Source organism: Vitis riparia, chromosome 8, assembly GCF_004353265.1.
Source record: "Vitis riparia cultivar Riparia Gloire de Montpellier isolate 1030 chromosome 8, EGFV_Vit.rip_1.0, whole genome shotgun sequence".
In the NCBI taxonomy this organism is placed as follows: Eukaryota; Viridiplantae; Streptophyta; class Magnoliopsida; order Vitales; family Vitaceae; genus Vitis; species Vitis riparia.
The window spans coordinates 20,477,566-20,505,551 of record NC_048438.1 but is presented as its reverse complement, the minus strand read 5'-3'; the positions used below and the strand labels follow the sequence as shown (position 1 = coordinate 20,505,551).

General features: G+C 34.8%; 3 protein-coding genes across 5 annotated transcripts; all 3 read right to left on the bottom strand.

The window, feature by feature from the left end:
- Window positions 1–193: 193 nt before the first annotated feature.
- Window positions 194–10,688, bottom strand: LOC117921010 (metal tolerance protein C2). The gene is made up of 10 exons (XM_034838745.1): window positions 9,836–10,688; window positions 9,165–9,273; window positions 8,792–8,831; window positions 7,811–7,887; window positions 2,909–2,997; window positions 1,399–1,468; window positions 1,164–1,202; window positions 882–1,032; window positions 699–788; window positions 194–552 (listed from the first exon to the last, which is right to left on the bottom strand). The coding sequence occupies exons 1-10, from the start codon at window positions 10,233–10,235 to the stop codon at window positions 451–453; spliced, it is 1,167 nt and encodes a 388-aa protein (XP_034694636.1). The 5' UTR covers window positions 10,236–10,688; the 3' UTR covers window positions 194–450.
- Window positions 10,689–11,058: 370 nt separating this feature from the next.
- Window positions 11,059–19,143, bottom strand: LOC117919763 (nudix hydrolase 23, chloroplastic). Of its 3 annotated transcripts, XM_034837010.1 has the most exons (8): window positions 19,032–19,143; window positions 18,553–18,834; window positions 13,503–13,634; window positions 12,639–12,715; window positions 12,371–12,506; window positions 12,130–12,270; window positions 11,965–12,026; window positions 11,059–11,728 (listed from the first exon to the last, which is right to left on the bottom strand). In XM_034837010.1, exons 2-8 carry the CDS (start codon window positions 18,817–18,819, stop codon window positions 11,668–11,670), a joined length of 876 nt encoding a protein of 291 aa, XP_034692901.1. In that variant the 5' UTR covers window positions 18,820–18,834; window positions 19,032–19,143; the 3' UTR covers window positions 11,059–11,667. The 3 variants fall into 3 exon arrangements, 2 of the variants coding, with proteins under 2 accessions (XP_034692901.1, XP_034692902.1); XR_004652138.1 differs by lacking the exon at window positions 19,032–19,143 and having other exon boundaries at window positions 11,692–11,728; window positions 11,965–12,055; window positions 12,149–12,270; window positions 18,553–18,959; XM_034837011.1 differs by lacking the exons at window positions 11,059–11,728; window positions 19,032–19,143 and having other exon boundaries at window positions 11,965–12,055; window positions 12,149–12,221; window positions 18,553–18,964.
- Window positions 19,144–21,251: 2,108 nt separating this feature from the next.
- On the bottom strand, window positions 21,252–26,118 carry LOC117919708. Its single transcript, XM_034836946.1, has 7 exons — window positions 25,882–26,118; window positions 25,044–25,073; window positions 23,856–23,945; window positions 22,590–22,719; window positions 21,980–22,271; window positions 21,804–21,858; window positions 21,252–21,624 (listed from the first exon to the last, which is right to left on the bottom strand). Exons 1-7 carry the CDS (start codon window positions 25,993–25,995, stop codon window positions 21,550–21,552), a joined length of 786 nt encoding a protein of 261 aa, XP_034692837.1. The 5' UTR covers window positions 25,996–26,118; the 3' UTR covers window positions 21,252–21,549.
- Between the last annotated feature and the right edge of the window lie 1,868 nt (window positions 26,119–27,986).

The following is a 27,986-nucleotide window of genomic DNA, read 5'->3' as shown; positions in this document are numbered from 1 at the left end:
TTATAACAAAAAATTCAAAGACCTTCCTTTTTTCTATGTCTTATATCAATTCGTTTAGCTTGATAAGCTACTCTTGCAATAGAAGATCTATTACAGGTTAGCCAGAGCAAGAACGGAACTGCATGACTGCTAAGATGAAAATGAAGGCTGATAACACCAACAGTTTTAGAATCTACCCATCTTTCTTCAACCATGGAAGATAATAATATAAGGGATCCATGGATCGTCATCCTTCTTCAACAATAGAACATAATAATATTACTAAGGATCGGCACATCATTATCATTCTTTGAATGGGGAACAGATTTAAAGTTCCTCTATTCTGGTAATAGATAAGTTGGGGGAGCCAAAAAATCAATAACGAATCCAGACTACAGCATTGTGAACTCAAAAATAAGCTATTCTCACCAACCACGATTGGAAAAAGTAAAAAGAAAAGGAAAATGAAGGTTAGGAACAATCTGCTTGCACTGTCAACTCCTTTACGCCCAAATCATGGTACAGGTCATGCACATATTGGAGTATGGGACAATCATCAATCCCATCCTTCACCTGTAATAGTTATGCACCAAAAGAATCCACTGATTTCAAAATAATTCTTCTGTTGACTTAAAAATAGTAAGCCACCCAGAGAGAGGCGGATCAAAGCAAAATGATGGACGAAAACACAAGCAAATGACAAACAATTTGGTGAATACCTGAAGTGTGACTGAGCCAACAACATGACCAGGCACCAGTTCCCAAAAACAAGCTTGAGAAACTTCCAAAACATCTTCATGAGCAGTAATCTAACCAGAATAGTAATTTTTTCAAAAAATAAATAAAATTAAAGATATTAAAGGCAAAAACTAAATATTACGAAGAATAGGAAATATAATCACCTGTCTCCGGCACTTGCTCAATGCAGAAGGTGGTATGCTGGGGGGTGCCATCTGTAGCAGGATGCCACCAGTTGTCTTAAAAAGTGGCATGACAAGCATAAACACTGCAACTGAAACTAGCCCCAAGCATAAAACTTCAGCATTCTTGACCCTGAAAACAGAAAAAGATAAATTACCAAAAGGAAATTGTTAAATTTGATTGGAGGTTGGAAGCCTGGAGTGGCTGAGGAGATGGAGTAAAACAAAAAGAAAGCAGGAGAATTGAGGATTAAGCAGGCGTACCCAAGGGTCAAAAACCAGGATGCCAGGATCAAACCTGCACTGAGAAACAATTGATGGACACCAACTTAAGATTGAGCTACCAACAAGAAAATAAAAAACAGCACAAGATAATATAAATACATGCAAGTCTAGTTAACTATATGAACATGCCACACACGCCAGCAACAATGTTATATGGCGCATTGAGGATGGGGAGGGGAAGGGTGAGGGGAGAGGAGAGAGAGAGCTTCTGTACCTGCGTATAGAATCTGCAAGAACATGCAAGCAAACTGAGTGGTAGTTCATATCCTCTGCTTTCCTGTAGACTGCAATGAAAAATGAAAGATGACAAGAACATCCAAAAAATAAAGCATGTGCACCTAGGGCTGACAATCATAACTCTGAACACTACAACACTAAGAATCTCCAAAGCCTGGCATACACTATAGACAGAAGTTCCTCTATCAGTATGTATTCAATTGGGCCCCAACAAAAAATTCAAGATCATAAATCTGTCAATGCATGTTTCCCCTACATCTATGAATAGTCATTACAAGGTCCTGTTGGAAGATAAATTATATTTTTTTTAAGTAACCCACATATATACATACATATATGCATACACACACACCTTTTTTAAAAGTAAGAAAGTACACCAAAAGGTGCAAGGGATGCACCCTAGCCACCTGCTGTATTCTCAAGAACACACCAAGGGGCCAGCAAAAAGCAAATGAGAACAGTCTGCCTATGACCCAGGAACCCAAAAAAAAAAAATCAAAAGAAGCATTAAGAAAGCCACTTTCCCATAAAAACACAAAGAACAATTCATCAAATTATGCAGGGAAAAGAAAGATAAGTAAATAAGACAACAGCCTAACAAACTCCAAAAGCATAGAGACAAAAGTAAAAGGGAGATTCATCTTAGACAACTATGATCAACATGTTCAGCTTAAGCTAAAGGTTTTTTCTATTTTTATTTTTACAGGGGAAACAATTTCTCATCAAATCAACAATATTGACTTACTTTCTCAATCCCTTGTATACCTTTTATAATGAATCCTTGAGCAGGATAAATCCCTTAAGAGGAGTAACTGAGTACAACGCATTTAGCACCCGGATCCTATGTGAAAGCATAACCCAAATCTAAATATATAGCAGTTATGCTAAGGACTCTTTTCCATTGATGACCTTTTTCTTTGTCATTGACACAGCTGAATCATATCATACAATTTTGGGGAATCGAAATTTGTTTTGTGGTCTCATTTCAGGTGGCCAAACATTTATATTAGTTCTACACACTGGCACTCATGGCGTCAAGGAATGTTAAATTAAACAACAATTGCTTGATCACCACAGAGAAACCTGAGGATTCTTTTGGTTGCTAAGTAGCCCCAAGTAATACACTACAGCCAGTATGAAAGCAACTAAAACAATTAGAACCAACAAGTTTTTATCCTCATAGGGATCAACATAGCTAACTCTATGCTGTCTATACCTAGTCTTCAAAAGAAAAAGACAATAGGGATCAACATAGCTAACTCTATGTTGCCTGAAGTAGATCCCAAAATCAATTTATGAATTTTTTTTCTGATGTGTTTTATGGGTAATTAACCATTTTGAACATTGTTCAAACTTCTAGCCAATTAAATCAAATGCTTTTCATGGTTTGAATCATAGTAGAGGAAACTAAGCACAACAAATAAATTAATATAAATAACTGCCATGACAACCTCTAAAACCATCTAAAACTGCAGCAGAGGACTCACCAAGATTGATGCGAGCATAGTTCCTGAAGAACCAAACGCCAATAAGATTCACCAATAAATTTGTTACAGCCGAAACAATCAAGTAATGCCTAAAACAAGAAATTGATTAGCTAAGCTTAACAAACTACAGGTCAAAATGAAACGACAAGAAACATATAAGAATTAACCACAACCTTACACCCCAAACATCCATGTGTATATATTATTAATAAAGTGTCCGCATCCATACATACGAATAAATAGACAAAGGAGCGTTATCTAAACAAGCATATTGTAGATTGGACTCCTAAACAGTAATATTCATCTACCATCTCCTTTCCTGTTTTGTGTTTGTGAGTGAAAAAATGTTTGTTAAAAAAATAACTTTAAACATGTATCCAATCAAAAGACAAAGCTCAGTTTAAGATTAAAATCAGAAGAGAGACTATCATTCATCTAATCATTCTCATAGGATCAAATAAGTTTTCCTGTTAACATAGATGGATAATCTCCAAAGCACATGCCTAATCCATACATCATTTCAAAGAAGAACTTAGCATTGTGCTGCATATCACATGAAATCTTTTTTCTTTAAATAGGTAAACAAAGCAAATATATTAGCACTTGGAAAAGGCGCACAAAGTAAACAATAAGTATACAAGTAGCAGCCAAATACAAACAAAAGAAAAAGGAGAGCAAACAACAAACCAAACCCGAAACATCAAGACAATGACCCTTCACTTAAGCACACGCTAACCCAACCTAAAAGGATACAAAGGAGCAAAACTTTTATCAATTGGACATTCTGCTCTTCATCTTGAAAAGCTCTTCCTTTAACCACACCACATCCACTCTTTGCGATCTGATCAGGTACATAAATACTCTTCTTTTCTCTGTCACTGGCCCCTCTAACATTCCAAGAAAGTGTTCATAGCTTCATTAATTAACTGAAACCAACTCTCAACCCTTCTTTCTCAAACCTTCCTTTAACCACACCACATCCACTCTTTGCGATCTGACCAGGTACTTGAATACTCTTCTTTTCTCTTTGTCACTGGCCCCTCTAACATTCCAAGAAAGTGTTCATAGCTTCATTAATTAACTGAAACCAACTCCCAACCCTTCTTTCCACCCTTCCTACCCCCTTCCAGCTTCATGATAATTGACCAAGCATTCCAGCTTCCTCGATTCTCTTTCAAACTTTGACAAGCAAACTTTCCTTTTCCTAAAAGCACTAGACTCATTATTTATCTCTTTCCTCCCCTTCAATTTCCTTAAGAGATTCAAAATCTCCACCTCGTAACCTACAGTCAGCATGCACAAAAATTTGCTAAAATTTGCCAAATAACTGTCAGCCCAATCATCTGGGTGAGAACCATCCTCACCGATCCTCCCACTATCCTCTATCTCTCCACAAAATGTTTTGTATGTTGTCGCCAACAAACCCAGTCAAACATTCCAACAGGACCTCACAACCATCCACCCAAACCATTTTAATCAAGTCAACTTCAAAACAAGACCCCCCTCTCCACAGCCATCTACTGAACCCTATGTCTCGTGGACCTCCACCCATCCACCAAAACCACAGAAACACCTAAAGAAGAAGAGGCACCCAAACCCCCCAAAGGAAACACCAAAAGGGGAGAAATACCTCAAAATCTTGCAACTTCCTCTCATAGGGCGTCGTCAGAGAGCGAAGGGCCTCCTGGCATCTGCAAACCAAACCTTTGGGACACCCCACCCCGCAACGAAGCAAGCATCACAAAGTCAGTCTTCGCCACAAAACTGCCTCGTGACCTTGAGGATACCCACTTCACTTGTTGCAAGGGAAAAGAAGCAACAAGAGCACCTAATGGCTCCTTTAGAATAGGCAAAGCCTGCCTTATGCACCTCACCAACCCAAAACAAAGGCTTCTTAAAGGCTACCCCCTCACAACTCTTGGATTGGGCAGAATAAAAGGGCGGCTCAACAAAGGCCTTATTAGAAATACACTCAGCCCACTTCCCAACTAGGGGCATGTTCTCCTCTTTTTGGGCTAAACCATCAACCACTCACAGCCCATCCCACTTCCTAAACCACTCTTTGCAACACTAGTTGCATCACCTTTCTTGCCCAGGCCTGGAAATCCTGCGGACACGCCATCAGGGCACGCCTCCCCCTCCCTCACAACATCCTTCCCCTTCCAACCTTGAGAAGCCTCCTTCCAACCACAAGAAGCCACCTCACCCACAACTTTTTGACTTTTCAGAGAACCAAATTCAACCTCCTTTAGGGCAAGTGAAATCCCATCAACTTTATCCTTTACCTCTCGTCGGTTTCCTTTTGAGACCACCTTGTGACATCCACGTGAAGACTTCCCACTATATCTACACTACAAAGCAAACCAACCCCACCACCCCTTGTAGAGAGCTAGGAACCTTTCTCCCATCAAATTTTACAAGAACTCTGGCTCGTTGTTTGTTGCAGCTTTGGGCAACATCTTCATCCATTGCCACAAAACCACCGCACCTATCTTCTAAAAATTGAAAAAGCTCAATGCTCCACAAGTGCAACGAAAGACCAAAAACCCAAACTTCTTTGGCATGAAACCCACTTCAACAGCACCCCCCACTTGAGGTCCCACTTGCTTAAGGACAAACACATGTTTTCAAACAATCTCAACCCCCTGTTAAGCACTAAATTTGCCTTTGAAGAAGCTTTAAAGTCAAATAAAATAGGAGTGATTAGAGTCACAAATTGTGCTCTAATAGCACAATTAAAGAGCAAATTATGTGATAAAAAGGCTCAACCCATCCCAAAAATCCAGGTTTAAAAGATGAAAAGGATGCAAGTCACAAGAACCTTTTTCATCCATGATAGTGAAGGAGCTTGATGTCCATATAAGGAGCTCTAAGAGTTCTCAAGCATGATGAGAGCTGCAACAAATGTAAATGGAGAAATGCATAGAATGAAAGATTTAATGAATATTATGGAGAGATACGGAGAGAAAGCAATCACAAGAAAGAAGATTGAAGGTCATAGCTTAATGTTCAACAGAATTAGAATTCAAACCTAAAAGCAACACATACCCTGACTTTGACGTAATTTGAACTACCTAAGGTTAATTTTGAGCAAATTATATATCATTTCAAAGCTTGGGAAGTCAAGAATCCAATGCCTCAAACTGTGTGCTAATTGGAGTTGAAACAAAGAAGTTATGGTCGTTTGAAGACAACTAGACAAAGCTAAAAAGCCATTTCAAAATTTTAACTTATGATTTTGAAATCCATTTCGAAATCACCCCAATTTCGAAATCACTCACTGACGCTTTGAGGTTTTGCTTCTCCACCTCAAGAAATGTGTCTTAGGCACTCCATCCACCTTAAGTGGGCCCCACATGGCTAGAAACCAAGATTTTATTTATTTTTAGTCATTTTTAGGTAATTATTTAGAAAATAAGTGACCAATGGGAGCATGCCATGTATGGTCTTTCTTTAAGGTTTGTAAGGAAACAATGGGAAATTGCACTCAATACTAGAATGAATGATCGGTTAAAAGCATAATTAATGAGAATAAAGATACTCTCCAAGATTGGTTTGAATTAGGAGATGACAGAATTGTCCATTTCTTGATACTAAGGATTCTTGATAATTCTTGATCCTTAGTTATCTCATATTTAGCCATTTTTATCTTCCCAAAGATAAATCCATACAAAGTGGTAAAGGCCTACAAATCCTAAACCCGAACAAAGATTTCAACTTCATTCATCTAATAAATAATTCAAAATAAAATAAAATAATACACATATGGAGACGGATGCAGCTCTGAGTTTTTAAATTTAGGTTGATCTCATTTAGCCCACATTTTCAATAGCATCAGATTTATACAAATAAATACCCTTGTTTTGCCAAAAGTCTTAAGCCTGAAGTTGGATTGTCAAAACCCCAATCTTGAACATTTGAATCAAAAATCAATAGATTCTTGCATTTTTAATTTAGACTTACTTAACAAACCCAACTTCGTTCAAATAAATTTCCAAACATTTTTAGTTTAAAGAATTTGATTAAAGTAATCCTTTAGACTTAGTTTGAAAAATTCCATAGGCCAATTTTTGAAAACGATACCCGAAGTAATACAAAAGTCGTAGTGACTCTTTCTTTGGTTTTCCTGGCCAGTATAGCAATCAAAGAGCCCCCAAGCAAAAACAAAGACCTTCCAAGCTTTGTCAGTTTAAAGCACCCAAGTCAGTTTTGAACAACTCACTTCTTTAAAGCACCCAAGTCAAGCATTAGGTCTATAAGATCCCCCCCACCTACCCGGACTTTAAAGATTGGACCCTTGAGAGAACCTCCATTTCTTCAAGTTGAATCCAAATTGCCTCCCCCACTTCACCCAAAACCTTCCAAGCTTTGTCTGCATAAGTCTCAACCGCAAGTATAATTGTCTTGCTTCTCTCTTCCAATTGTTTCTTCCAAAGAACACCTCCCCCCCCCCCCCCCCCCCCCCCCCCCCCCCCCCCCCCCCCCTAGACCCTTGAGTGGTCTTACCACCCCAAGGCCACGAAGCTTCACAACTAATACACACCAACCCCCTTAGAATTCCAAATAAGACCATCTAGTTATCAATTGAGACAAACAGAGCAATCACATGTTCATATATGAGAAATGCTTTTGGAAAAATAGAACCATAAAGCATGAGCAGACATAGCAATCTCAAGGTTCAAGAGATGGCAAAAAAAAGTCTGCCTCTAAACCAAGAACAATCATAAAGCTAGACCAGAAATTTCAAGACCAAGATATAATAAATTTTATTAGATGATCTACAAGCTGAGATGAAAACCATACAACAGGGAAGTCACCAAAAGCAATTATTCAATCATTACAAGTAAGACCGTAAATTCAAAGGACATTATCTGCTCATGAAAGCCTGCATTAACAACTTACTTGTGCTCAGATTCATCTTGTATGAATGCATGAAGTGCTTCCACAGCCAAGGAGAATGACATAAACAACAGAAACAGCTGTCTAAACATGCAGCAGAATCAAAATATTTACATGTTAGCCTAGAGGCAGCAACCAACAAGAAAAATGATTACAACAATAATCACATAATGATGAAAAATATCATATATTTGTTCTTGGTCTTTCTGTTTTTTCCCCTTTCTAATATTAAATCTTCAGCATGTATATTTTGTAAAGAAATCTCACATGAAACCATGGAAAAGATTGGGGAAAAAAAAAAACAAAAATAATGATCACAACAATGAAGGCAACAAGAAAAATGTGAAACTTTGCAAGCTCATAGCATTATAGTTATTGTTCTAACTCCTCCCCAAAAAGTAACAATAGTCCAGGTCCTTGACAATGTTTCTCAAGTGAATCTACTTTTTCCTTCATACAGTGGATACAATTGACCAAGGCAATTTTGGACAATAAAATAACAAACAACCATTTCTCACCCCCACAAAACACCCCAAAAGCCAATAACTTTTAAAGTGGGGCAATATCTATGCAGTGGTCAGGTGACAAACATCTCCATCCTTTTCTCTATTCACTAAATGTTGATTCGTGAAAGTATATCAGTTTCATCCAAAAAAACAAAAAAAAAGAAAAGAAGAAAGAATAAGCACATGTCTTTCATTATCAATCCAAAATTCCAACGCTCAACTCACACCTACTAAAAAAATGAAATATAGCATACTAAGAAAGGAAACAATAAATTAAATAAACGTATAAACTTATGAAGGCAACCACCTCACTATACATCTCCTCCCATGCATTCTGGGTTCTTAAACTTCATTGTACTTCTTTTTTAAAATGAACAAGTTTGCATATGATAACCATACTGAGCTAAATTCTCACATAATTAGTTTATCCAAATGTAAAATAACAACTGCAATAATGTGTGAAACATCAAATACTTACAGCATTGGTGAAAGCAGACAAAACTTCTACCCTTTTGAACCTGATACAATGCAAAAGGAGAATTCTGATTAATTGAACTTGTTCTTGTAGATTGCAAAATGTGCTCTCAATAAAAATAAATGATAATAATAATAAATAAATCACAATTAGCCAACAGTAGCTCCTTTTCTCCTATGCCACTGTAAACGGCACATATGTTAAAAAGCCCAAAATAAAATTCCTTTATTCAACTATCCATCATTGTTACGAGAAACCATGATAATTTTAACATGAAGTGGCAAAAACATATTCACAGACCCCTAATACTTGGGATTAGGCTTTGTTGAGTTTCTCTCAGTTGTTTCATAGCCATAGTGACAGATTTCAATCTCACCCATAAGTGTAGACTTGATCAGGCTTGTTCCGTGAAACAGCAATTGCAAACAATGAAAATGTCAAGAGTCCGCAGCCAAATGTCAAATGAAATGCATCAGACACCAAACCTGATATGGCACACAAGGAAAAAGAGAAAACCAGAGAGAGAGAGCTTAGCAATAGAATCATGAAATAATATAGATGCACAAAACCAAAATCAAATATCACTCTGGTCAAAGGTGTATACTGCAGAGATAGTAGACAAATACAATATAATGCCCAAGGCAAACAGGTGTTTAAATAGGTAAGGGACCAACAATTGTCAGAATGAAACAAGGATGGCTGCACTGAGTTAGAGTATCGGAATTTGAATTGGATGCACCAGTACTTACATTTGGAATTTAACTTAAATTTCTTAGACCCCAAATCCTCGAACAATGTTATGGTAAAAGCAAAAGTTACAATTTCCACAAAACTGGCACTCCAAATCAAATTCGATTAAAATGGTAGTCTAAGCGCTTTCCGACAGTAATAACAAAAATATTAGTACGAAAATACTTGTTGATTCTTCAACCTAACCATTCTAGATAAAAGCCAAACTGAAAATATTGCAGAGGCATATACAGAGGTACGCACTGATTTACATAATTGGAACGAAAACTTCAAAAGCAATGCAATTAATCTCTATACCTGCACGTCCTGTGAAAAGGCCGATCATTAATTCTGCAGTAGAGTATGCCACATTTAGCGAAATCATTACAAACAACTTCCTCATCGGCCTGTTTCCCGACCGCACAACCCGAAAAACCCATAATACAACCAATAAAAATGAAGCTTTCTCGGGAAAATCCTTTCCTTCAATGGAAAATTTTTCGTTCTCCTCTAATGGATATATCGCGGGAGGAATATCAATACTCGAAACGGTCCGACAAAGCAAAGGCTTCTTATGATCATTCGAAATTATCGAAATCGGCGTATGTGGTTCTTGCAATTGGTGGAAGGAGGCTTGGCGCGAATACGCAAATCTGCGATCGCTTGTGCCAAATCCGAACTCCTTGTTCCACTGATCGGAACTCGCAGAATTCTCCATCGATGATTACAGAGAACCCAAACAATTCACACCCAAAACCCTAAATTCTTGCATCAGATACAATAATTTGAAGTGTAAGAACAGGAAATAACAGTGATTAAAACGAAAATTAGATGGAAATTTCCACTCAGATCTGTAAACAAAATAACAGAAAAATCTAATATTAGGGTTTTTGGAAGGAAATAGAAAGTTTTTCCTTGAAAACGGAAAATTGGAATTTTAAAAAGAAAGAAACTGGAATTTGCATCTATAGACCGATGAAACGACGTCGCATTTCAACGTGTAGGAGACTCAATGGTCAAAGTAAACTCCCGTAGCCCACTTCATGCATGATTAAAATCTTCTTCCGAGTTCTAGCCGTTAGATGTCGAATCAAGGAATCAGACGTTCTAACACGTGTTGTACTCAACTTGACAATCTTCTTCCGAGTTCTGGCCGTTAGATGTCGAATCAGACGTTCTAACAAGTTTCTATCTTTTCTTGGTGTAAAGGTTAAAGTGCCATCCACAAGTAGACTTGCATGTGTCTTTCGGTTCCAGAACTCAAAAATATCAACCAAAAATGTTTCCCACAATTATTATATTTAATTATATTAATCATATATTTAAAATAAAAACATAATGAAATTAAAAAATAATATAATCTTAAAATTGAAGAGTTATTATTATATTCTAATTTATAAAAAAAATTTGAATATTTTCCAAATTTTGGGTAATTTGGCAATATTTTCTTTTTTTTCTATATGAAAAATAAATATATTTTCATCTTTTAATGGTTTGCATTGAAGTGCAATAAAAATAAAAATAAAATAAAAAATCCAGAATAAGAATAAGAAATTATAAGAATAGAGGGATGACAATCATTTCATACACAACAAAATTTTGTCTTATTAATAACATCAACATAAAATAGTGTTAAACAAGTCTACCATTTTCCCCTTCTCTTCTGCTTAAGTGTACCATCCCACCCACCGAGCATCTCCTCCATCGCTATTTAAAGGCATCCAAAAATCTTCTACAGTCCTTGAAATTTTTAGAAGCTTCCTATATCTTTTATGGTATGAACAGAATCTAGCTCCCGAGAATTCCCACTGATTCTAGAGTGATCCTCAGCCATCCACATTCTTCCAGAAACTTTCGCCCAACCAGATGCACACAACCCTTAAAAGCTTCCAGAATATTCTACTCGTCTCTTGAACCTTGAACCTCTAGTCTTGTTACTCTTGAGCCTTCCACTCCAGGCAAGATCCACAAGAAGTCTTAAAAAGTTTCCAGAATATTCTAATCATTAGACTTACAGGTTATTTCGATGAACTCAAAATGGGTGTCACACTGACAGCAAAGTTTTACGGTGGGAAAAAAGGATTTGATGGGGAAATTTTAGAATTGAATCCCAAATGGTAGGGTTGTTTAGTGCAATCATCACAATATGATCAGGACTGCAAATGAAAATCCAGGGTGTAGGATTGAATATCAGAAGGGCTAGTGCCAGGCCTGCCAAAAACAGCAGAAATGAATCAAGTTCACAATTGAATAAAAGAATGGAAGACCAGAATTACAGCTCTCTTCAAAAATTTAGTTTTGAAAATTATGGCTCTGGCTGTTAGGGTTTCCAAATAATGAAAAAACTGTCCTTATTTTTTAGTATAAACAATTTAAGATATTATTTCTTAGTAACCAAACAGAACATACTTACAAATAGAAATCTACCATACACAAACTGGAAATACCTTTTATTAATGGTACCATAGTGAAATTTGGGTCTTCCGGTTGACTTTACATCTTCAATGTACTACACCCACAGGAGATACGGCACGGTGACTAAAAAATATAAATTTAAATGCAATTAATTGACAAATGATTCATATTTACTGTTGTTTGAAAATGATGCATACCAATTTTAAGGTGACCAACATTGATGAAAATGCCAAAGAATCAAAAGGTATATCTTCAAGTGCAAAGAGTCGGCAATCCAATGATTCTGGACCTGGGGAAAAGTGTGGCTTCTTCAGCTTCGCTAAGAAAATTATGTATGTCTGCTCCACAAAATAAACAATGAATACACAAGCATCTAGATTCTAGAGCAAGAGCATAGGTAATCAATATAAGGTAAAAAAAGAGATGTTTCTCCCTCACTTGACCGATAAGAGGAATATCCAATTGAGCAAAAGGTGATTGCACTTCCACATCTGCACCTGCTTCTTCCCAGGTCTCCCTGATTGCCCCTTCTGCAGCTGACTCCCCAATTTCCAAGTAACCAGCAGGAAGAGTCCTATATGGACAACACCCAAGAATGAGTAGTTACTATTTATTGAAGATGCTGGAAGATGGCTTCATAACACAAATTAGGGAAATAATAGGATGGTCCTCCCTGGAAAATAACTCCATTCACATATATACGTACCAACGACCATAAGATGGTTGAATCTTCCGTTGGCAGAGGAGAACTTTGTTTTCATGCGCAATGAGGCAACCCACAACCTACAAGGTTGAGTACAGGACAAACATAACCAGCATCATGTTATATCACAGGTCACAGTGACAATACAGGTCTTTCTCAAAAAATAAATAAATAAATAAATCCACAGAACTAAAATTTTTCCATTTGACTATAATAATCACAAATATTTTTTCTAATTAGTGGAAATTACTCTTTGAACTACTCAAAAGTGTTTATTCATTTATCCATGTCATTGTGACATCCCAACACCTTTCAGCATCTTCAACTCGCATTAATTCACAGTATCTCACTGGCAACATGGTTAGTTTAATTCTCAACATTTTAATTTCTAATTCAGGAATTTCTTCCTACTTACAATCCAAAATTCAGTTCAATCAATAAAATTTGGATGCATAAAATCATGTGTAGTTTGAGGTATTGTACTAATCGAGATTGAAAATTATTCAGTCTTTGAGTGTTAATAAAATAGGTGGAATTTGTTAGTGTGCTTGGACATCCTATGGAAATTCAAAGAGTCCAGTTCATTTTACATGGCATTTGACAGAACAGGTTGACAGTGTAGTATGTAACATATGGAACAAGTGCTAAGAAAACTGAAGACTAATTTTTATACCATAAAGAACATGGTGCTTCATTTCAAACAATAAAATCATTCATTTTTCATAGAACATCCAAACAACCCCTTCCAAAAGAATTGCAAGGCAAATATTGGACTCCTCTATTATTTTTGGATTTACATAAAACAATTGTGCAAACCAATCTACAAATAGTCAATCTCAATATGACCTGTGCCTTAATCAGTCCTACCATTTTTGGGTTCTGATAAGTGATTTTCCCACAAAGTGTGCAAATAGCCCTGATCTTCTCCTCTCCCTCCGGTATATCATGCTTCGTTGGGCCACCACACCACTGACAAAAATTGATCTTCAATGTGCTCCCCTGAAAAATCATAGGAAGTATAAATGTAAGGATCAGTAACTGAGGAAGGAGGGAGGGAAAGAAGAGGTACAACCTTGGAGTTAGAGAAGAGATAAAAGTACACAACTTTAGAGTCAATTATATTCTAAAAATTCTGAAAATGCATAGGAAAACCATACATACCAATGAGTCTATGAACTATTATTATCAAAACGAGCTACATTTTCCAATTAATAATTTATTTATTTATTTATTTTGATAACTAAGGAACTTTCCATGGCCAAACTCTTAGGACTCTCCATGAGGACCCAAACCTCAGGGTGCTCATCACTCTGCAACAACCAGCACCGGGTAAATTCAGGGTATCATTAGTGGTAGGATTCGAACCCGGGACCATGTGTCACTTACTGGAACCACACTTTCCAATGTTCGCCTTGACCAACTAGACTACCCTAACGAGTTTTTCCAATTAATAATAGAAAAGTATTATTAATTGAAAAGTATTCTTCATGAGAAAAGTATTTTCCAATTAACAATTAATAAAGTATTTTTCTAATGGGCCTTCTTTACTATGTGAAATCAAAATCAGAACTTCCCTTATCCCTGCCCAATCCTATCATCCAAGCCCCACCTCCTAGCCAATGATTCATGGACCATTATGGTTTCAGTTCCCACCTTCTTTCAAAAAACTATTTAGGGCTTCCACCACTAGCAACTACCAAAACAGCAGCATAGTGCCATCAAATTATGAGCTCTAACCACTTAGGTTATCCAAATTAGTTTACTGCAAAAATTGGAGCATACTAGGAAAGTTGTAGGTTCCATGCAATAGAGAGGAAAATTATACAAAAATTATGTCCCTGTATAGAGAAAAAGGCAAAAAAATAAAGGGAAGATTTTTCCCAGGTTCAATCATAAACTTTGTATAAAATCACTACAGAAAGAAGAGAGAATAAATTAAAAAAAGTCCAACTCTGTTCTAAAATGGGAAAAAGGGTCACCAGGGGAATAACACCAAACAACTAAACATGAAGAGAATTCAAATTTCTCAGTATTCTATTCATTTGAAAAGGGAAAATAGAGATGCCCTTCATCCTTCCTTCTCTCTCTTTCAAAAAGCATAATAATCAATCCCATTAACAACTAAACAAAACAGCAAACCAAAAAACTGAACATGGATGAGAAGAATTCAAATATCTCAGTATTATATCCACTTGAAAAGGGAAAATGGAGAAGCCCTCCCTCTCACCCTCCTCTCACTTTCAAAAGCATAATCGAAACTTCCTATCTCTTAACCACAAAGTCGATTTTTTCTTTATTTTTCTAATGATGTAATACAGTTGAAATACATAGGTTAAATACAGCGGCCACCATGAGGCATAGCGAAAAAAGAGGGAACACAAAAAACTTCTCCTTCCCATGGTGAAAACCCAACCAATCTACAAAATCAATTAAAGACATCAAACCTTCATCTACGTACAACTTAACCCACAAAAAAAGATTGCTAAGAAAAGTGTTTTTTAGACTTTGTTCAAAATGCCCCTCATTTTCAACGATCTTTGATTCATTTCCTTTCATATTCTCTAAAAAGTGCAAAAGGGACTGGGTATCCATGTCTTTTTTCGTTTATTCCCCACAAAAAAGTCAATCATCCTAAGAGAGTCTCTTTGATGGTAGAAGATTTACCCTTGTTTTAGCATAGTGGAGGGGGATATGATCAACAAATTCTCCCTCAACTTTACAAAGAAAGCATCCATTTAGCAACGAGCATCATCTCCTTTGAAGCAAATTTAAAGTCAAAACTTTTCCCCAACTTGCCTTCCAAGCAAAAAAACTTGCTTCAAACAAGACCATTGAATTCCAAATTACTCCCATTAGAAAAGGAATCGATCTGCCTAGCTCTAAAACAAAATACAGATCTCTGATAGAAAAAGTTCCATTCCTCGAATCCATCCAAGCCACCTTAATCATCACCTTCCCTTGTAATCTAGAAAAGAAAGTTCCACGTCATCCAACTCACAATTGTTAAAATGCTTAGAGAAACAAGGATTCTAGTGACCCCTTTCACTTGTCTAGTCCCATAAATCCACTACCCATGCCTCTTTCGATATAGCTAATGATTACAAAGAGGAAAAAGATATACACAAAGACTCATCTCTATACCACTTATGCTTCCGAAACTCCATCCTCCTCTCTTTACCCATAGAAAAAGAGGTTCTACTATTAAAGAGATCTCAATCCTTCGTCATTTTCCATAGCCCAAATACCCATCTCTCACTTCACAAGACCACCACCCCCTTTCATCTATCCCATAGTTTTCCCTTATGAACTTTATTAAAAGCTTGTAATATAAACATCAAGGATAGATTGCATATATTCAACACGAAGACCACCAATTGCCGCAATTCCGATACTCTTTTTTGGGACTTTGAAGGTTTGAAGGAAAGTATAGGTGAAAGAAAATAAAGTTAAAAAATTAAAGGAAAGAAAAGTTGAAGGCAAATAAGAAATAGGTTCAAACTCAATTAGGTTTTTACACACTTTTCCAATTTTGAAAAGAATACATATTGTAAACTAGAATACAATCCACAAAGATAAAAAGTATAAGGAATTGGGAATTAAGAAAATGAACACGTTAAGTAAGGCATTACTAAGCAAATGCTTTAATGACTCATGAGCATCATAGTGTGTCAAGGAGAATATGCGGTAAGTATGGTGAGGTGGAAGGGGGGTGATGCATAAAAGAAGTGACAAAGGCTTTTGGATTAGGTGTGGAAAGACATGAGGAAGGACTACAACGGTCAATCAGCAGAACCTGCGTTTTGATAAAAAAAAATGGAAGAAGGACTAAACTTTGGTTGGATTATTAGATAGGAGATCAACATCTGAAAGAGGCTTTCCCTATGTTGTTTAGCATATTCTCTTCCAAGAATGTTAGAGTGGTAAATATGTGGGTGATAGAGGTGGATGGCAATCATTGGTACTTGCTCTTTAGAAGGCAATTCCAAGATTAGAAAAGGGAAGAGGTAGCTCCATTCTTTAGACTTACTAATGTTATGAGTTTGAAGGTGGGCAAAGAGCTCCAATACCTGGACTCTTTAATTTCACTTAACATACTTGTGTCAGTATGATATGACAAGGGTATGAGTGTGGGTGTGGGGATCCTTTTCAATTACTTTTATTTTGTTTTGGATATTTTCTTTTCTTTTCAAGGATATGTTAATTCTTTACTCCTATTTGAAATTTTTCCTTTATTATGTCATATCCAAGTACCACTCAAAATCATTTTTCAATCGAGCCCTCATATCCTAAAATTTGATATGTAATGGATCAAACACCTCGACACATATTCGCACTTGACACTTATACCTAAACCCATGTAACACACAGAGATTTCAGGTGAAATCCTTTTATAAATCCTTACGTGCTAAGGAGAGAGAGTTGTTTTCCATTAAGAAGTTTGGGGGCACTAGTGCTCCTTTGAGAACCTATTCTTTTGCTTGGGAGGTATGAAAATATTAACACAAACAGAGATTTCAGGTGAAATCCTTTTATAAATCCTTACGTGCTAAGGAGAGAGAGTTGTTTTCCGTTAAGAAGTTTGGGGGCACTAGTGCTCCTTTGAGAACCTATTCTTTTGCTTGGGAGGTATGAAAATATTAATCATATACATGATTATAAGGGGAGGATGTATTAAGAAAATCAAATGTGATCAACACAGTGAAAGTGAAGAATCAGCAAATCATATTTTAACTCACTGCAGCATAACCAGACAATTATGGAAAATGTTGTTGGCTATTTTTGGGTTACAATGGGTCATTCCTTCCTTGGTCGAAGACTCTTTGTTAGGCTATAAGTTCCAGAGGCTAGATAAACAATGTAAAAAGGTTTGGTGCTCGGCACCACTTTGCTTGTTTTGGTGCATTTGAAAAGAACATAACAATCATGTCTTTAATGGAAAAGAGCAATCAGATAAAAAACTAAAGAAACTAAAGAGATTTTTATTAAGTTCCTTTGGGAGTGACCTACAGTTTCTTTGTATGTGGAAAATTCTTTTTTTTGATAGGTTTCTTTGCATGTGGAAAATTGCACAATAATAGAATTCATTGGTAGATAGTTTGGTAGAGTTGTGCTGTATTTTAGTGGGGAGGTTGGTTCTTGTTTTTTCACGCCTCTTATATACTCATGTAAGGTGCACCCCTTTTTGCTTGGCACCATCAATCAGATTTTATCTTCTTATCAAAAAATTGAAAATGTATATGTATAAACTTTTAAATAATTTTCATTATATCACATTTTCCTTCCCACTTTGCAAAAATAACCAATCCTTCCTACTTGTTCTTCTTTGTCTGACACTTTCTGTAATCCACATAGAGTGTCAAAGTAATGAAACCCCCAACATGTATGTATTGTTTTGTTTACCCCATTTGAATCAAGTAAAACCAAATTTCTTTATCATCATTAAACCTAAAGAGAATTGCCTCGTAAATGATGGCAGAAACTTCATTTTTCTTATCGTATATTTACTACACTTCACATTCATAAACCCGCCAAAAAAAAAAAAAAAAGACCATCAAGAAACCTAAAGCAATTTCTTTCCTAACCAATTTTGTTCTTAAATTTGCGAAATAATATATTAGTCATGCAATTTAGTAAAGTAACGTAACCCATTTCCCCACATTGTCAAGAAAATAAAAATTGATCACAACAAAAATACAAGAAATTGAAATCAAACCATCAGGATAGAGATATGTCCTCCCTAACTTATCCAAAACTAGAAAACCTAATCATTCAATCCACAAAATTACCTATTTTACCACGACTATCAAGTAGAAATTCGAACTCACTGAAACCCACCAACTGAAACATCCCACAAACTTTCGGGAATCCAAACCAAACCCCATCAAAGAAACCATCATGAACGAACAGAAAAACTCACAGTTGACTGAACCGAAGCCGATGATGATGCTGAAGAAGAAGAAGGGGCATCTGGGTTTGACTCAGCCCGAATTGTGGACGCCCGAAACGCTCTGAAACAGCGCATCTTGCGAGTTGGAGAAGTGGGCATTACCAAAGAAGTCATTGTCGGAGTTCTTGAAGAAGAACAAGAACAATAAATTATAGAGAATCCACAACTGTTATGGTATTTCCATCTCTGTGAAACGAGCACAGATGAAGAACCAAGTATCTGTATCGCTTTGAGCATCGTTTTCTCGAATCCCTGAACAAAATATTCACAGATCTTTGAATTAAATCGAATGAGAAAGCAAAAAAATGGCAGAGAAATCAAAGATTTGATTGATTGATAATCGCGTTTGAATAGAGTCACGAGTTAACTCAGCGATTTTGCTCTGCGTCTTGATCTCCCATATGTGCGCCACGTGTACAGAATAATTAGATTAGAGATTTGATCCTGACCTTTTCAGTTTGGCTCTTCGTTGTAAGCAATAGAAAGTTGCCATCTCAGCACGGGAAGATCAGATGGTGGGGTTGCACGTAGCTAACCGCACCCCTCAAGAACTAGCCTGTTTGGAGTCTGGATTGCGTGATTTCTAACTTTGCCGGGCTTTCTGTTTGTTCCCTCCAAAAGTATTATTAATAGAAAATTTATCAAATGCATGCTCAGCGTCCGATTTGCTGGCTCTTTTTGTGAACTGCTGGATCTGCTGACTTTTCTTTAAACGAATCATGCAAGAGCCCGTCCGCTAGAAACATTTGTAAGAAATTCATGTTTGAATATAAATCAATATAAAAAATTACTTTGCCGGTAATTAAAAAAATCACCTTATTAAAAAATTTATCAAATATTTAAAATCTATTTGACAATACTTTTAAAAAGTACTTTTAACATTAAAAAAATATTTTTAAAAAAATTTCAAAAATTTCTTTCAAAAATTTGAAAAAAAAACATCTATAATATTTATTACAAAAACATGGTAGATAATTCTTCTAAAAACATTCATAAAGGAAACATTCAAACAAACAAACAAACAAAAATATGTTCTTAAAAAAAAATCACTATATGTTTAAAATTAATCAAGAGATTTACAAAATACTTAAGAGTATACATGTGTGATTTAAAAATAAATTTATATTTTAAAAAATAAAAAACTGTTTTTAATTTTTTATTTAATACTATTTGACAGTTGTTTTCTATAAATATTTTTTTTTTAAAAAAAATAGAGATCAATTTTTTAAAAAACAAGTAAAAATTGTTTTTATCAATTTTAAAAAACAAAAAGAAACCAAGAATCTCGTTATGCTTTTGATGGAGCCTCTCAATCGACGAAAATGCCCCATAAGCATTACGGTACAATTAGTCCATTTTTTCGCCCCTAAAGAACGAAGTGATGAACTCACTAATAAAAATTAAGAAAGGACGGAGCATCACTTGCACCTACGAGCCACTTTTTCCTCTTAGCAACGAGACGTGTGTTTTTAGTAACCAAAAAAAGAATTATGTTTTTTAAAACTTGTTTTTAAAAACTGTTTTTAATTTTAGAAAACATAGTCAAACAAACTCTAAATTTTTATAAAAAAATGTTTTCGAACTCTAATATCTTATTTGGAGTTTGATTAAAGTTGTTAAGTTCTTAAGAATTTTTTTTTAGAGAACTTAAAAAAAGTTCTTAATACAAGAATTTTCTTTTAAGCTTGATTAATATTTCTACATTTATTTGACTTATTTTATTATTATTTATTACAAAAACTCTATTTCAATTTATATAAAAAAAAAATATATTTAATAAAAATTTTACAACATCAATATTATTTTTTAAAAATTCTAACTTTTACTTTAACTTTCAACTAAAATAAAATAAAAAGGCTATCAAAACGAGGCCCAAGAAAAACTTATAACTATTTTAAAACTCAATGGCCTTTTTCTCCATGTTTACCAAAATATTCTTTGTTGCCCGAACAATGCTCTCATTCAATCTCAAATAAACAATATGATTAAAAGCACAACGCTACAAATTTGACCAAAGATATGGAGAGAAGAAGCGAACCTTATGCAAAAATGGATAGCATTGTAACATTGGTTCTGTTTCGAAACTAGAACAGTGTTTTTTGTTTTTCAAAACAAAAACCATTGGAAACATATTTGACAACTAAAAACTATTTTTTGTTTTTTTTTTAAGAACAAAAAACATAATATTCTCAGATAACATATTTTAGTTGTTTTCACTTATTTTTTAATGATTATTTTAAAAAATAATTATACAAATATGTAGAATCATTAAAAATAAAACACTATATATAAAATTATTTTAAAAAATATTAAAATCAGGTTAAAAACATTTTATGTTTCCAAACAAACTTTTATTCTTTAAAAATCAAATATCAATTTTTAAAAATTGCTCTCAAAAACCATTTTTCAAAATTATTTTCCAAAACATTTACCAAACAAACAGGCTCATTGTTTCTAGTTTTTAGATTTTAATTTTTACCTTTAAGTAGTTAAATGGTTTTGTTTGTTCACGAAACTAAATATGCTTTGAACGACCACTTAGTGACTCTCAAGTGCAATCATCATAAATCAAATGAGGATGTCTAAGTGAAAAAGAAAGATAATATAGGAACGAGGAATCAACTAAAATCAGAACTCGCAGCCACAGAACCTGCAGGCTTGTATGGAAATATGGAGCCAAAAAATTGGGATTCTAATTTATTAAAAATGAATCCAAACATGGCCTAACTCCTAATGGTTCTTGCAGTGTACTAATATTAACTTGCATTAAGATGAATATGACAGTAACACATCCAGCAAAGTAAAATGGCTCACTGTATCATGATCGGATTCTAGAAACTAAGGGCGCAGCTCCGGGATGATATCTTGACTGCCAGTATTGTCATTTGAATTGAGTTCATGCTTCTAATTCTATGGAAATATGAGAGTGTTGAAATGGACATAGGGTGCCTTCATATTGGAGAATCTTTAATCCACAGCCAACTTATCACACAAGGATTGGTATGCCGCACTACAAAGCTTGAATTTTTCCTCTGCAATGGCCTGTTCAAAAGCCCAACCAATGAATGGTTACAATCACAAGGATGATTTTTATTCGGAAAATGTGTGGTTGTTTCTGTGTCTCTGTGCCTTATAGTTTAACTCTCTATCCCTGGTGACCTTAATCTGAAAGTGCTGATATGAATGAAGATCCCTAATTGATGGTTGTAAAATATTCATACCTTAGCGGCGCCTTGGTGACGGTCTGGATGCCATTTCAGCGCACAGGTTCTGTATCTGCAAATGGGAATCCAGGTAGATGTCATATAACACAAGGCATTACTGTAAGATTGTGTGGTGAGCAAACTATTTACAGAGTAACGAAGAAGTTGGGGAGGGGAACCGTAAGAGAACTCACGCATTTTTAACTTCTTCAAGTTTCAAAGGACCAGAAACACTCAACCCCAGGGCCATTCGATGGGAAGCCAAATCCGACTCTGAACTGTCAGAATCTGTGGAATAGCCATATTCCTCATCCATCCGATCTCTCCAATTCCATGAGGACCTGTAATTATTTCTGTAGCCTGATGAGCTCCCCCATTGAGGATTTTCTTCATTAATAAAGGACCAGTAGAAGGTTCGGCTCCCCCCAAATGCAGATCGCAAAATTGTCTCAACTTCAATATCATCTTCACAGAACTGGAAACCCCCTGAACCATAAATGAAAGAGCACATATTATTTTTTTCCCTTTGAGGGAGAGGAGGAAATAACCAAGAATCAACAAGTGCTTGTAAATCAATTATGACAGAAGAGAATCTGATGTTCCTATCTGATAGCTTTGAATATAAGCATCAAGGTACAGGGGATGGGAACTGCAAGTAGGAATGCTATATATTTTCATTGAATCTAACTATTTTCCCCACTGTCCGTATTTCATCAGAGGATGATTAATCAATTTCTCTGAGAGAGAGATGCCACATTGCTCATAATGCACAAGTAATTAGTAAAAAGGTTGAGGCTCCCTTACTCCAACTCCTACACTGGGGTCCTGCATTGCCCTGGTCCCTCTTTGATCCCTTATCCCAGTACTGCTTTCTAAACCAAGAAGGGCCTTTACTTGAAAATCCATCGTCTTCATCATGATCAGATTGCCCACTCTGAGACATCAAGAAAATCATCAAAACACAAGTTAAAAATCCTTTTAAATATAAAGCATAGCAACAAAGATAAAGTAATGTGACAAAGCTTCAAGAATGCATCAATTCCCAGTAAATATGAAAACTTTCTCTAACACAGGTTTTTTATCAAGGTGAAAGATTTTATAGAGTGGCTGTTTGTCTAGTTAGGGGAAAGGTTTTTTGTCTTTCTTTTTGCCTAGTTTCTTTAGCATTGTTTGTATACATCGTGTGCACTGTTTTCGCCGCTTCTAGGCGTTTCTAATACAAGCTCTTATTTACCTATCAAAACAATAAAAATAATAATAATAATAATAATAATAATAATAATAATAATAATAAAAGAAAATAAAAGATCAAGGTCCAGTAATTTTGATCATTGACTTTTGCCATGCAAAACCCTTCACTAGAACGAACTGATTTTGGCCTGCTCAGTAGTTAGGTCACTGACTCCAACTGCTAGCAACTTAAGTGGACAAGATATATGATGCATTAAAGTCCAAAATGATCAGGTTTAACATCTTTACAATCAGTATTATTCATATTAAATCCTAGTTTAATGATAGTCTCAACTGACTATTAAAAATAATTCTGATTCTGAAAATATTTAGAACTATATAGGCAATTGAATTATGGTGCTTGGATACCTGGATCTTGAAGCTGGAAATTGTTATAAAAAATTTGATCAGTAAATTTGATCATATAAATGATCAAGGTGATCATTCACCCAGACTAAACCCATCAGGCATATTTTTTCTCCACTTCTGTTTTGCCATCATCCATACTATTTTGTTTATTTAGAAAACGTTCATTTCCTACCACCAAACACTCTCCAATCCATACCTCTGCAGCTGTTTATCCAGGAATGATAATTGACACATTTTTACCTTCTTTCTCATGATCATTCATTCATGCTAAACACAAGGCACCCGTAGCAGTAATAATAAATGCCCACATAAATTGGTTGCCACTTGATGGTATATTCCAAGTTCTTGAAACCCCCCCAAATAAAAGGGAAAAGAAAAGAACAATTTTTTTTTTGTGAAACTGGAGAAAGTTGCCACCAGAAATTATTTATAAAGCACTTAAAAGACTATAAGATGAAAAATAAATGGAACCTGAAATAGGTACTCAGCATAGGCGCTGACATTGCGCAATAGCGTTTGTTTTGCATGCAGTTTTCTGGACCTTGCATAATAATTGAATCTCTGCAAACAAAAGCATTGAGATCAGCAAAAGGTTTCATTCAGTGTCAGGAAAAAAAAGGGTACAAGCATCAATACATTCAGAATCAATTTGCAATGGAGAGGAAGACTTGACAGACCTTTAGAATATGTTGCAGGCAAGCATATGATAAATTCTAAATTGCTCGTCTATTTTAGAAATCTAATAAAAGAAGAACTACATTGTCAATCAGTTTAACTACATTGCAAGAGCCAAAAAAGTATCAATTCACAATTTTTAACTTCAGTAAATATTAAGGAACACTTTAACCAACTTCAAGATAAACATTATGATAATTTTCAAACCATTTTGGTGGCATAGAAAAGAAAGGCATTTTCAACTTCATTGGATTACTGTCCAAAGTGAGGCTAGTAGAACAAAAGTAATTCTCTAATTGTGGAATATCACCATAGAACGTGATAGATACGCTTGATACAAGGACATCAAGGAACTGAATTTTGAAACCATGTCACTTGGTTAATATATGGTACACACCCTCCCTTACATCATTTAGAACAAGGAAAAAAAGGTAATGAACCACATTCTAAATGGTGCAGGTATTAACAGTGGTCCTAAATTCCTAATACAAACTCTGCAAATTTCTTCATAAGCTATAATTATTTCAATCAGTGCTTCAAATATTAACCATTGATAATTCGCATCAACAAACTAATAAAGCCCTATCCCCAATTTTTCAACTAAAGAACATTATTTCATCATTTTGCTCCACCTAGGGCCAAGTCTTGTTAAATGATAAGTCATCGAGTTTTTTTTTTTTCCTCTCCATCTCAACCACATTTTTCCCTAAGTTCCTTCCTTACAGCAGCTTCAACTTAGACCAAATCACTTCTTACCAATGCAGCAACATGACACCCTTTTCTTTAGGCAACAATACACCATTGCACATGACCAAACTAAATGTCCAAACCCATTTCCAAACATCTAACCACAGATAATTCCCATCACATATATGATATAACATATAGAAAGCTCTCATCGAGAGCACAATGTCATTATAAATTACAAGTATGCTTATTAGTTAGTACTATGAAAGTGCACAAGAAATTGAAATATGTATTAACCTGAGATGAATTTCTAGAAGCACCTCCACCCTGCATAAAAAGAGGAAACCAAAATTTAATTAAATTTCATAAAGGACTTCAATACATAAGTTACAACAGAAATGGATGAACCAATGTCAATAAAGCACCTTCGATGAATTCCACATTATGTAGTCCTTATAATGCACATTGGACTTGATTCGGAATTCAAATTCTATGGGATAAGGGGAAAAAGAAAAAGGAAACCTTTCATTTACTCAATAATTATAATTAAAAAAATTGGTTTCCATGGAGTTCAAGTTAAGTAAAAGAAATCATCACTATTAGAAGTGATCAAACAATGGAAATGGGGATGGGGCCTCCAGTTCCAATCCTAATGCCCCACCCCACCTCCATTGCAACCAAACACAGCCTAAGTTCGTATCACATTTCACTTTTTCTCATGACCTCCAGATCATTATTTAATCATACAAAATATTTACAGGATAGCATTCATTGTTTTTTCTCTATTTTAGGGAACAAAATTAGACAGGAAGACATGGAGAAAAGAGGTGACGGGTGTGATTCGTTGAGCTTCTAAAAGCTAAACCTTTACGATAACCCTCTGCTTGGTTGCCAGAAATATGCAAGAAAATGAGCGAAAATGAAATCACGATTTCAACGTTTCCTTCTATTTGTAATACACAACGCAAGTGACCCGCGATTTTATTCCCTTTTTTTTCCTCCATTTTCTCAGCATCCAAGCGGAAAGTATCTCATAAAAACACCCTTGGTCAATTTACAAATACTGATCAATACTATTCAAATCAAAATCGACAAAAATTATAAACCCTGAATACATACAGAGAGAGATGCTCACAAAGTTCCAATGTGTGCGCCTTCTACGATCCAATACAGGAGTTGAATGAAAGAGGGCACTCCTCAGGTTCGTGCAGTTAGGGTTAGAGTTTATCAGGGCTGCTTTCATGGCCATGCCTGCAACCCCCCAGAGGGTTCTTTCGAGAGAGGATGCTGGTTTCTCTGTCCTGTTCACATCGTTTTGATCTAAACGCGCCGTTTTGATATATTATCCTTCAAAACGCATCGTTTTGAGGGCTCATCTGTCAATTCCCAAAACGCACCGTTTTGGTCTCTGTCTCTTAACTCTCGAGCTCGATTCACCGAATAAAATCTGTCTTCACAATCTGAAGTTCTGGGAAAATGCTTCTTTAAAATATCTAATATAAATTTTATTTTAATTAAAATCTCTATCTCCTTCTCAAAGCTTATTAGGAACGTAAAAGCAAATCTATCTCCACGAAATCATTTAAGAGTGTTTGGTAGATCAATTTATTTAATATCTTAACTTAAATTATTAAGTAAATTAAGTATACTTATAAAATAACTAAATGATATAACTTAAAGTCAAAAATAATTTTAAATAATAAATAAAAATAATTAATTTATTTTAAATTCATATTTTTATTTTACATTTTTACTTCCATTTATTCTAATTATTATCGTAATCTCATTTACTATTTCACAATCCTTACTATTATTTGATCTTATTTATCTTAATTATAATTTATGACGATAATAATAATTTAAAATAACTTTTAAATTAATTTTATCAAAAACAACTTTAATACTTAAAATAAAAATTAAATAATAAGTTTTAAGTTAATGAATTAAGTTATTATATCAAATGAAGTGTAATTGTTTTATTTATTTATTTCTTTCTTTCTTTCCAACTTTTCTTTTTTTTTTTTTTTTTTTAATTTCGTTGGAATAAAATAGTTTATATCTTGCTGCCACACAATCATCCTCCCTGTCAACCTTACAAATATAAATAAAATAAGAAAGGGAGGCCCGAGCTTGATCCAATGACTATGATTAAGAGTGTAGAAGTTCACATGAACAAAGGTTGTTGACTTAATGATGCTTGTCTCATTCCCCCACGTTAAGGAAAATTGAAGTTTGATTTACCCCTTATTAAGATATCTGGATTGTCTACTTAGAGATCGATTTTAAGATTTTTTATTTTATTTTATTTTCTGTTTATTAAATCCTGCTGGTATCTACCTGTATGTACTCACCTTTCTTATTTTGCTTTGAGGGGTTTGAGGACTAAAGAACTTGGAACCAAGTTTAAGTTTGACTTTTGTAGTCGTATATGCATGTGCACGTTACTTCCCTTGGCATCTCTTTCTAAAGAGGAATTAATTTGCTTTGCTCGTCCCTTGGGATAAGGAACCTAGCATTTGGGCACTCTTAGCGGCCTTGAACATAGATGAGGAGTTTAACAAATCCAAAGGCCTAGAGGAGAAGTTCTCTATCTGAAGGATGGGCGAAGTGAAGTTCCCTCTTAAGGAAAGAGGATATTTATTCAAGACAACAAAGAGAAAGAAATAATTTACTAATCCCAACACTTTGATCTTTAAACTACTAAAGGTGAAGTAAAAAAGCGAGCCTAAATATGTAAATACCACAAAAATTTAATCGAGAGTTGAAATAGTAGTACGGTTTTAAAGAATTTGGATTTGGATTAGTGGTAAAATTTGATAGATATTAGTTATTATTTAATAATTTAAGTTAATTTTAAGTTAAATTATTGACTTAAAATCTATTACTTGATTTTTATTTTAAGTATTAAAGTTATTTAATAAAATTAACTTAAAATTTATTATAAATCATCAAATTGATATATTTATTCTCATAAATTATAATTATATTAAAAAATGTCGAGTAACGATGAAGGTCATGGAATAGCAAAAAATATTGTGGATGTAACTAAAGTAAATTAGGTAAAAATGTAAAATAAATATGTGGATTTAAAAATAAGTTAATTATTTTTACTTATTATTTAAAATTGTTTTTACTTTCACTTATACCATTAAGTTATTTTATCAAATATACCTAATTTAATTAAGTTATTAAATCACATTAAGTTATTAAATTGATTTACTAAATACCCATTAAACTTTA